This window comes from Carlito syrichta, unplaced genomic scaffold, assembly GCF_000164805.1.
Source record: "Carlito syrichta isolate Samal-C Ts95f unplaced genomic scaffold, Tarsius_syrichta-2.0.1 Scaffold107891, whole genome shotgun sequence".
Taxonomy (NCBI): Eukaryota; Metazoa; Chordata; class Mammalia; order Primates; family Tarsiidae; genus Carlito; species Carlito syrichta.
The window spans coordinates 291081-302159 of NW_007051987.1; the positions used below are offsets into that span (position 1 = coordinate 291081).

The 11079-nt window shown below is 48.5% G+C and overlaps 1 protein-coding gene across 1 annotated transcript in view; it reads left to right on the top strand.

Moving 5' to 3' along the window:
- The first annotated feature begins 2601 nt into the window (after positions 1 to 2601).
- Positions 2602 to 11079, top strand: part of SLC36A3 (solute carrier family 36 member 3) — a 34007-nt gene continuing 25529 nt past the window's right edge. The window contains exons 1-2 of the mRNA XM_008067794.2: positions 2602 to 3305; positions 8098 to 8188. Coding sequence (XP_008065985.1) covers positions 3175 to 3305; positions 8098 to 8188 — 222 coding nt within the window. The 5' untranslated portion in view covers positions 2602 to 3174. The remainder of the gene's footprint in view (positions 3306 to 8097; positions 8189 to 11079) is intronic.

Consider the following 11079-nt stretch of genomic DNA (forward strand, 5'->3'; position numbering starts at 1 on the left):
GTACGACAATGTGGATGTACTTAACGCTAGTGAACTGCATACTTAAAACCAGTTAGGATGGAACATTTTCTGTGTGTGTAATTTACCACAATTATTTTCAAAAGCAGTACTCTCCAGTTATGTTGGTGGTGGCAGCTTTGGGACGTGAGCCAGCACTCAGGTATGCGTAAGCCAGCACTCTGGGTGCTGGTGATTTTCAAGTTCCTCATTTATAGTTGCGAGTTCTGCTTTGCTTTGTTTTAAAATGAGCATAGGGTTGGGTGCGGTGGCTCACATGCCTGTAATTCCAGCACTCTGAGAGGCGGATGCAAGAGGATCACTTGAGGCCAGGATTTCGGGACCAGCCTGGGCAACATAACAAGACCCTATCTCTACGAAAAGGTATTAATAAAATGGGCAACGAATTTATTATAATCCATCACTCTCTTGTTTGCTGTTTATTGCCTGTCTTCCTACTGAAGTGCAGACTTCTTGAAAATGGGCCCACAGCCCGCCTTGTCCACACCAAGTCTGCAATGCTTAACACAGAGTGGCCATCCATTAGGTAGGCATTAAAGCAATGAGTAAATGAATAAATGCAACAGGACAGGGGAAATTATTTTCAACTTGAGAAAAATTCTTTAAGACACCAGAGGAGAGAAAGGTTTCATCTGCTACTCCGAGGGAGGGGCTCACAGTTGACTTTGCAGCAGTACCAAAGGCTGACACAGGGAACACTTTGCCCCCACAGTTGTTGGGAGCAGCTTGTGAGTCCATCACAAACCAACCCGCACTCCAAGTTCAGTACCGGTGCTCTCTGTGCAAGACAGCTTCAGGATGAGACTGTGTGGATGCCCGTCCTGGCCTTCCTGTTACCTGGCCAAAAACACTGGAGTCTCTCCCTACCTTCTCTTCTTTCTCCCTCCCCTCAAACCACCACACATCCTCTTGGCTTTACTTTTTTTTTTTTTTTTTACAATGAGGGAGTTCTGCTTTAAATTCAGAATAGGCCAGGCACCATGGCTTATGCCTGTCATCCCAGCCCCTTGGGAGTTAGGCCAGGCTTGGTGGCTCAGCCTGTCATCCCAGCCCCTTGGGAGGCTGGGGCGAGTGGATTGCCTGAGCCTGTGGGTTCAAGACCAGCCCGGGCAACTTGGCGAGACCTCGTCTCTACAATAAAAATCAAGAATTAGCTGGGCGTGGTAGCGCACACCTGTAGTTCCAGCTACTTGGAAGGCTGAGGCGGAAGGATCGCTGGAGCCCAGCAGGTCGAGACCAAGGCGGCCATGAGTGTGCCACTGCACTCCAGCCTGGGCGACGGAGTGAGACTCCAACTCAAATAAATAGATAAATAAAAATACCCAGAATTCATCACTCCTCACCATCCCTTTCACTCCCACCCTGGTTTCAGTCACAGCTGACTGTCACCCAGGTCATCACTAGAGCCTCCCAGGTCATGGTGATGGCCTACTAAATGATCTTCACGCCCGCTTCAATCCGCCCCCAGCAAAATGGCTGGGGAGAACCTGTTAATATGCACATCGTGTCTCTTCTCTGCTTAGAACCCTCTGTGACTTCTCCTCCCTCTCAAACTAAAAGCCAGAGCCCAACAATGGCCTACAAGGTCCCCTCTCCCACCCCCCACGGCATCCCTCTTCCATAACCTCTCTAACTGCATCTCTGGTGTGACCATGTCATTTATCGTCCAAGCCAGAATTTTTATTTTATTTATTTTTAGAGACAGAGTCTCGCTATGTTGCCCAGGCTGGCCTCGAGCTATCCTTCCGCCTCAGCCTCCTGAGTAGCTGGAAATGCAAGCTCATGCCACTGTGCTCAGCTGCAGGATACTTTTAATAGGGAAAGGAGGCACTATTAATAATTATGCCAGGGCAGCAAGAAGAAACCTGGGCAAAATAGACATCTGTCCATCCACTCACCTCCCTCTCCTTTGTGTACTCCTAGGCAGTCACATGTTCTCATTATCATTCCTAAGCACATGCCTGCCTCAGGGCCTTTGCACTCACCGTCCCCTCTGCTGGATGTTTCTTGCCCAACACATCCACGGGACATGCCTTTTCAGCTCCTTCAGCCTTTATTCAAATGCCACTTTCTCAGTGAGGCTCTCTCTGAACCCCCAACCTAAAATGGTAGCCCTCTCCTGGTTGATTCTCTTCACTCTCCTTGGTCACATTATTTTTCTCTATAGTACTTACCACCAACGGACATGTGTGTTATGTTTACTGTCTGTCTCTGCCCCACTAGACTATAAATTCCATGAGAGTAGAAATGACAGTAGGTTTTCTGCCCGAATGCATTCCCACCATGGTGAACAATTCCTGGCATATGTTAGGTGCTCAATATATACATATTTTGTTTTTGAGTCAAGGTGTCACTCTGTCACCCAGGCTGGAGTACAATGGTACGATCAAGGCTTACTGCAGCCTCGACCTCTTGGACTCGGGCGATCCTCCCACCTCAACCTCCCGTGTAGCTGGGACCAGAGGCACACACCACCACACCTGGCTATCAATCACTATTTTTTGAACAAATTTTTTTTTAAGTTTACTTACACTCCCTTCCAAGTAGCCGGCAGACCATACACCCCATCCTGTGCACAAGTTCTGAGCCATGGCATTTGGCTCCGGGCCTCCAGACCACTCTGCACTCCGTCCAGGGAAGGTGGTAACTGAGTTCCGCTCTGTCCCACCCTGTGACCCGGGATTCTGAGGAGCTTGTTGGCAGGGCAGCCTACATTGTGAGGTAACTGGTTTCTTCCTCAGCAGAAGCAGAAGAATGCTGAGCCTGGCCCGCATCTAGGCACCAGGACTACAGTCCAATGGTGCTGTCTTCCTCCCGGTTACGCCGCTCACTTTGCCCTACGGTGGCGAGGGTGAACCCGGGAGTGACCAGAGACCCAAGTGCGCCCTGGTAGACAACCCAGCAGTTGCGCAGGGGACTGAGGACCACCCTGAGATGGGACTTTCATAAGTCCCCCAGGAACCAGGTGGGGCACCATCAGCATCAGCTTCTCCTGCTGCTTCTGCATTCCTGATTGACAGACACACTTGGGCTCCAGCCAGAGTCGGGTGCCCTCGGGCCTCAGGTCTGCAGCATGGTTTCACTGGAGAAAAACACATCGGAGGTCCATTTGAGGTCTTAACCCTGAGCCTCCGCTATCCACCCGCCACACTGAAGATGCCATTGCTCAAAAAGGACGACTGCCACAAAGAGCTGAGCTCCTTGGATGGCACGCCTAAGTCGCCCTCAAAGACCAGCAGCAGCGCTACCACAGAGAGTGTCCGCCCTGCCCCCGAGGCTGAGCTAACGTGAGTGGTCCACCGCCCTTCCAGAACGCCAGCCAAGTACGCTCCCTGGGCAGCTCGGGGCTAGACTTCCTCTTCTCTCTTACCCCACTGAATAGTAGATGCATGTGTAAACCATAAAAAGGGTAACTGGAACACCTCAGTCATATTGACATTTATTTTTGTGAACTTTTTTCTAAGTCGTAGTCTCCCAGCCACCACAGCCTTGACCTGCTGGGCTCAGGTGATCCTTCCGCATCAACCTTCCAAGTAGCTGGAACTACAGGCATGCACCACTACACCCAGCTAATTTTTTTATTTATTGTAGAGATGAGGTCTCGCCAAGTTGCCCAGGCTGGTCTCGAACCTGTGGGCTCAGGCAATTTTCTCTCCTCTGCTGGGATTACAGGCGTGAGCCACTACACCTGGCTATTTTTGTGAAAGTTGTAGCACATGCCCAGGATAAAGAGACACAAATCACAGCAGCATCTGTGATCTGTGCTTTCTTCCAAAAGGACTTTGAGACAGTGCTATTTTGAAAGGGCAAAGAGTCAACAGGAGTGGAAGGAGAAAGAGGGAAGAGGTGTAGGGACAAGGTAGGTAACTGAGGCAAAGGTTTATGTTCTTGTGAAGGCTTTTGATCTCTGCACAGCAAATTTACATTTTTCACATGTAAAAGGGGGTCGATTCACAGTAAATCAACATTTCGCATAAGATCATGGAAACATGTGGAAAGACAGAGCAGGAAGAGCCAACAGAACTCAGCTCAGGGCTCGTCCACAGAGGGGTAACAGCAGCTTGTGAGGGAGGCCATCCGGGTGACTCGCAGCCCCGCATCGTGGCAGCCATTGTCTGGGAACACACGGAAGGCAGTTTTGTGTGTGGGACCCAGTTCCCAAGCTCAGCTTTCCTCCTAGCATAGTGGGTTTGGGGTCCCCGGATCCTGTCTCCTTCCACACATGGATAAGAGACCTGCAGCAGCTGGGAAGATCGGCCCCGTGGCTCTGGGCACCAATGCTGTTTCCCGGTTTTTGCAAAACACCCGGCTAGGGCAGTCCTCCCGACACGAGCTCCAGGCTGCAGACATGGGCTCCCGCCTCTCCTCCTTCCCTTTCTTCCTTCCCTCTTCCAACCTGCTTTCCTCTCCTCCCGCATCTGCCTTTCTTCTTTTCCCTCTTCCCTCCCGCGACCAGACCCATTCAGAAAACACCACGTCACGTGCAAACCCCTTTACTGCCTTTACTGTCCAAACCCAAACACATGGAATTTTTTTTTTTTTTTTTGAGTCAGAGTCTCACTCTGTCGCCCACACTGGAGTGCAGTGGCCGCTCCCGGCCACAGCAGCCTCGACCTGCTGGGTTCCAGCGATCCTTCGCCTCAGCCCTCCAAGTAGCCGGAACTACAGACACGCGCTACCACGCCCGGCTCATTTTTTGATTTATTGTAGAGATGAGGTCTCGCCAAGTTGCCCAGGCAGGTCTCTAAACTGCAGGCTCAGGCAGTTCAATCACCTCGGCCTCCCAAAGCGCTGGGATTACAGACTGAGCCACTGAGCCCAGCTCCGTGGAACTTTTTCTGTAGGACTTTCTTGCCAATCAGACTGTTATCTTAATCAGATCGATAATAGCTCTGGGCACAATGAGATTGCAAATGACAATCCCATGTTGATAAGGACACCAGGAAATATCCCCCCTCCAGTCCTTTTGGGAAGAATTGAATTGGAGCCTTTCTCTATCAGTGTTGCATGTCAAATCCTTAAATGTCATTTGTGTAAAACATACAAATACTGGCTGGACGCGGTGGCTCACGCCTATAATCCTAGCACTTTGGAAGGCTGACGAGAGAGGATTGCCTGAGTTCATGGGTTCCAGACCAGCCTGGGCAACTTGGCGAGACCTCATCTCTACAATAAATAAATATATAAATAACTGGGCATGGTGGCACATACCTGTAGTTCCCAGCTACTTGGAAAGCTGAGGTGGAAGGATTGCCTGAGCCCAGCAGGTCAAGGTTGTGGTGGCTGTGAGTGTGCCACTGCATTCCAGCCTGAGTGACAGAGTGAGACTGCAACTTAAAAAAATAAGTTTAAAAAATAAATACAAATACTTAATTGGCAGATGCTATCTTTGAAATTACACACACACACACACACCTACAAGACAGCAATAGCTGCTTCTGCAGAAGATAACTGGGGGACTGAGAGACAGAAATAGGAAAGATCTATATTCATTCCATATGTTTTTTGGTGGTTTTGTTTTGTTTTACCTTTTGAATCTTGTACTGTGAGCATTATGATCTAGTTTTTTTTATTAAATAAATATATACTTTGATCAGTAACTCCACTTCTAGGAATTTTTTCTTTTTCTTTTATTTTGTTTAGAGACAAGATCTCACTCTGTCACCCAGGATGGAGTACAGTGATGTGATCATAGCCCGCCACAGCCTTCAACTTCTTGGCTCAAGTGATCCTCCCGTCTCAGCCTCCTGAGTGGCTGGGACTACAGGAGCATGCCATCACACCAGGCTAATTTTTTTTTTGATTTTTTGTAGAGACAAGGTCTTGCTTTGTAACCCAGACTGGTCTTGAACTCGGGCTCAAACAATCCTCCCACCTCAACAGCTCCAAGTGCGGCGATTCTAGGCACGAGCCACCTCACCTAGCCTAGGAAATTGTTCTAATGAAATACTATCACAAGTACGCACGATAATTTTCAATGAAGCAATGGTTATATTATTGAAAATATGGAAACATGAAGAGAATGACTAAAGTATGATGCAAACACACTATAGAGTAAAACACAGCCCTCACAAGTGATGGAAGAAGTCTATGGACATGGAAACATGTATGGCACACGTTATTCCCAAGGAAAATTAGTCAAGGATCCAGGAAGCCCGTATAGCAGTTCTCTTTGTGTAGAATTCAGGGCATTTAGGAGCAAGCATGCTCAGAGGAATGTTCATCATAATCTGTGGCTCTTTCCAATTGGTGGGATTTGGGCATTTTCTTTTGTAGTGACAATGAATTATTTTTCAAGAAGAAAATTTAAAGCTAATTTTTGGCCAGGTGTGTGGCTCATACCCGTGATTCCAGCACTTTGGGTGGCCAAAGCAGGAGGATCACTTGAGCCCAGGAGTTCGAGACCAGCCCAGGCTACATAACAAGATCTCATCTCTACAGAAATAAAAACAAAAGCAAAAAAACAAATTAGTTGGACGTGGTGGTCTGTAGTCCCAGCGAATCGGGAGGCTGAAGTGAAAGGATCACCTGAGCCCAGGAAATCGCAGCTGTCGTGAGCCTTGATTGTGCCATGACACTCTAGCCTGGGCAACAGAGTGAGACCCCGACTCAAAAAAAGAAAAAGAAAAAGAAATAAAGCTAATTTTTTTAAGTCCTAGGGGAGCTCCCAACATGTATTTGTGCTCCAAGGCCTGGGTGGTTCCGATTCAACTGGTGATGTCACTGTCACTGTCACTGTTGCAGCAAAGAAGTGGGAGACTGAGGGAAGGAGGGCAGGAAGCTGGGGACAGAGCACATCTTTTGGAGAAATTACTACTAAAGAATTGATAAAGGGGAAAAGTAGAGTTTTTTCACTTTGACATATTTTTCAGGAGTTGCAGTTAGCAAGAAGTCAACGTTCTCCCTTGTAAGTGAAGGTGCAATGCGTACCCCCATCCTTAGGGGAACAGAGTGACCCAGCAGAGATGGAGAAAATCACAGAGGTCCCAAGAGACCCACCTGTTCTCTCGACCTGACCCTCTCCCAGGCCAGTATTGAAAGGCAAAGGCTGCCGGGCTCGGTGGCTCAGCCTGTAATCCCGCGCCTTTGGGAGGCTGAGGTGAGTGGATTGCCTGAGCCCGCGGGTTCGAGACCCGACTGGGCAGCGAGACCTCGTCTCTACAATAAATCAAAAAATCAGCCGGGTGTGGTAGCGTATGCCTGCAATTCCGGCTACTAGGAAGGCTGAGGCAGAAGGATTGCCGGAGCCCAGCAGTTTTGAGGCTGTGGTGGCTGGGAGCGGCCACTGCACTCCAGTCTGGGCGACAGAGTAAGACTCCAACTCAAAAAAAAAAAAAAAATAGAACCCTGGCACCTGGCACCCTGCAGTCACCTTGAACTCTGCATGCACCGTGGCAATTGTTACTAAACTTTCTCCAGTGCATAGCATGGTTATATTACAGGGCGCTTCATCTTCCCAATGAATATTGTTCAGGTAAATAGAGGAAGGTGCAAACTAAAGCCAGTAACTATTTACATAGGCTGCAAGAAATTGATGGGTTTTTTCCTCTGGTGAATTAATACATGACCTAATGCCAATAAATACTCTGTAAATTGAGGCAATTATTACTAATTTTTCACTATCTATCTAAATGTTAGACATGTGTTAGTCTCAATAATTTTTTTTGAAGGTGAGAAAGTGGGATTAATTGAGAAAACAGAAAAGCTCCCATCGTGGGAGGGGACCCAAGGGGGCTGCCCTAGTCTCAATAATTCTCATTTGAGTACATAGATCATGAAAGAAATCATCAGGTTCATTAATGAACCAGCTGGTGTTGGGGAGTTATCCAAAATGGTGGCAATGCATATGAACTTTTTCTCTGGAGTTGTGTGGGTTAAATATTTGTCGAGTCACCAGAACTAGGATCATCCACCGGTCGGATGTTCCAGGACAGATCCCTGGGACTGAAAGCTGTCCCTGAGTCCACATCATCGGGTTTTGTTCTTCTTCCCAACAGGTGCTGGGGAGATGCCACGAGCCTTGGGCCACCCTCCCTTCCACTAACTTTGCCCTCTCGCCTCCCTCTTCTCCCCCGACAGGAGGATGCAAACCTTGATCCACTTGTTGAAATGCAACATCGGCACTGGGCTTCTGGGGCTTCCCTTGGCCATCAAAAACGCTGGCTTATTGGTGAGAGGCATCTGTGGGTTGCAAACGAGGTTGATCCATTGGGGTGGGGGTGATGGGCCCCGGAGGCTTTGGCACTGCTTATCAGCGGGTAAACCGAGGGTACCTTCTGCGACAGGAAATGTGCTCGTGGGCATCCATCCACTGGAGCCAACCTGGAGCCAAACTCAGCACCCCTGACGGCTCAGCCATTATTTATGAAGACCTGCCACGTGTGTCAGACTCCCCTGCGCCACAGTCCTCTGCATGCCCTGGGATCACTTCAGCTGTTTCCCCCATTTGCATTAACAGCCTGGTCCCTGCGGGCACTGAGTCTGCCACTCCTGTGTCCCATCCTTTGAGGGCATGTGGGAAGGTGCCTTGGGTGAGGCAGGATGCCTCCACCAACCCACATGCTCTCCTGCGCGGCCTCGGCTCTTCCATGCTGTTCCCTGCCACCTTGCTCTGTCTTTGGAAATTGGTTTCCTTTCTAAAACATCACTCTTTTCTATAAACATGAATGTCACCCTTGCCTTGTATTTTTCTGTAACTTATAGCTACTGCACCTGGAATGCTTTTTTTTTTTTGAGTTGGAGTCTCACTCTGTCACCCAGACTGGAGTGCAGTGGCCGCTCCCGGCCACCACAGCCTCGACCTGCTGGGCTCCGGCGATCCTTCCGCCTCAGCCTTCCAAGTAGCTGGAACTACGGGCATGCGCTACCACATCCGGCTAATTTTTTGATTTATTGTAGAGATGAGGTCTCACCAAGTTGAGACCCAGGCGGGTCTCGAACCCGCGGGCTCAGGCAATCCACTCACCTCAGACTCCCAAGGCGCGGGATTACAGGCTGAGCCACCGAGCCCGGCTTCTGGAATTCTTAAAGCACTCACAGAGAGGAGATTTTTTTTCAGGGGGTGCATACGCAGGTTGCTTACATGGATATTTTTCCTGATAGTGAAATTTGGACTTCTATTGAACCCATCACCCAAAGAACATGATACCTTTGTCCCCTCCCTTTTAGGAGTCCCCAGTGTCTGTTGTCCCATCTTTATGCTCATGTGTCCCCAGTGTTTAACTCCACCTAAGAGTGAGAACAGGCCGGGCTCGGTGGCTCAGCCTGTAATCCCAGCACTTTGGGAGACCGAGGCGAGTGGATTACCTGAGCCCTCAGGTTCAAGACCATCCCGGGCAACCTGGCGAGACCTTGTCTCTACAATAAAATAAATTTTAATAAATAGACAGGCATGGTAGCATGCATCTGTAGTTCCAGCTACTCAGAAGGCTGAGGTGAAAAGCTCACTGGAGCCCAGAAGGTTACCGCTGGGGTGGCCATGAGTATGTGTGCCACTGTACTCCAGCCTGGGCAAAGGAGTGAGACTCCAAATCAAAAAAAAAAAAAAAAGTGAGAAGATGCAGTATCCAGTTTTCTGTTTCCAGGTTGATTTGCTTGGGATAACGCCCTCCCATTGCATCCGTGTTGCTGCAAAGGACATGTTCGTTCTTTTTTTATTTGTATTTTATTTTATTTTAAAAATTATTATTTTAAAATGTGGGGTACAGTTCAGGGACTCAAATCACTCTATGCAAAAGATACCTGCACACGCATATTTGTTGCAACATTATTCATGATAGCAAAAACACGGAACCAATCGTGCTGCCCATCAAAAGTGAACTGGCTTTTTAAAATGTGGTGCATATGCATGACGGAATATTACATGGTCATAAAGAAGGAAAAAATTATGGACTTTGCAGCAGCTTGGATGGACTTAGAGTCTATAATGCTCAGTGATCTATCACAGAAACAAAGAACTGAGTACTACCTGTTCTTTTTTTTTTTTTTTTTTTGAGTTGGAGTCTCACTCTGTCTCCCAGACTGGAGTGCAGTGGCCGCTCCCAGCCACCGCAGCCTGCTGGGGTCCGGCAACCCTTCCGCCTCAGCCTTCCGAGTAGCCGGAGCTACAGGCGCGCGCTACCACACCCGGCTAATTTTTTGATTTATTGTAGAGATGAGGTCTTTGCCAGTACCACCTGTTCTTTTTTATGGTTTCATGTTGTTTTTTGATAGACCTGTCTTCCTCAGGTCACTGAAATCTCTGTGGGCAGGAACCATTTGATTCCCTTTACACCTCCCCACAGTGGCCACCACAAAGACTGGCACATGGCAAGTCCCAATTAACATCTATTGAATTGAATTGAGGCCAAACATAAATTCATTCAGTGGCAGTGAATGTTTCCTTCTCTCCAGTCTGGAAAATGGCCCCCCCCCCGTCTAAGGAAGGCAAGATCCTGGCTTCCTCTGACATGACTTCTGCTCTTTAGTGGGCCCAGGACAGAGATGGGACTCTCTCTTTGGAAATCCTCTGGTTTTTGTAACTTCTGCAGAAGATATAGCCTTCAGTCAGAGTATCTTGAGATTTTTTGCCAGTGTAATATCTGCCTTTTCTTTTTAATTTCTTGAGTCAGGGTCTCACTCTGTCACCCAAGTAGGAGTGCAGTGGCACAATCACGACTCACTGCAGCCTCGATCTCTTGAACTCAGGCGATCCTTCTGCTGCAGCTTCCTAAGTAACTGGGACTACAGGCGCACATCACCATGCCCAGATAATTTTTTGATTTTTTTTTTTTGTAAGTTGAGATCTCACTATGTTGCCTAGGCTGGTCTCAAACTCCTGGACTCAAGCAGCCCTCCCACCTCAGCCCCCAAAAGTGCTGGGATTACAGGTGTGAGTCACCACACCCAGCAGGTATTTGTTGTTTTTTTTTTCTCCCAGACTGGAGTGCAGTGGCCACTCCCGGCCACCACAACCTCGACCTGCTAGACTCTGGTGATCCTTCCACCTCAGCCTTCCGAGTAGCCGGAATTATAAGCACACACTACCATGCCTGGTTGATTTTTTTATTTATTGTAGAGATG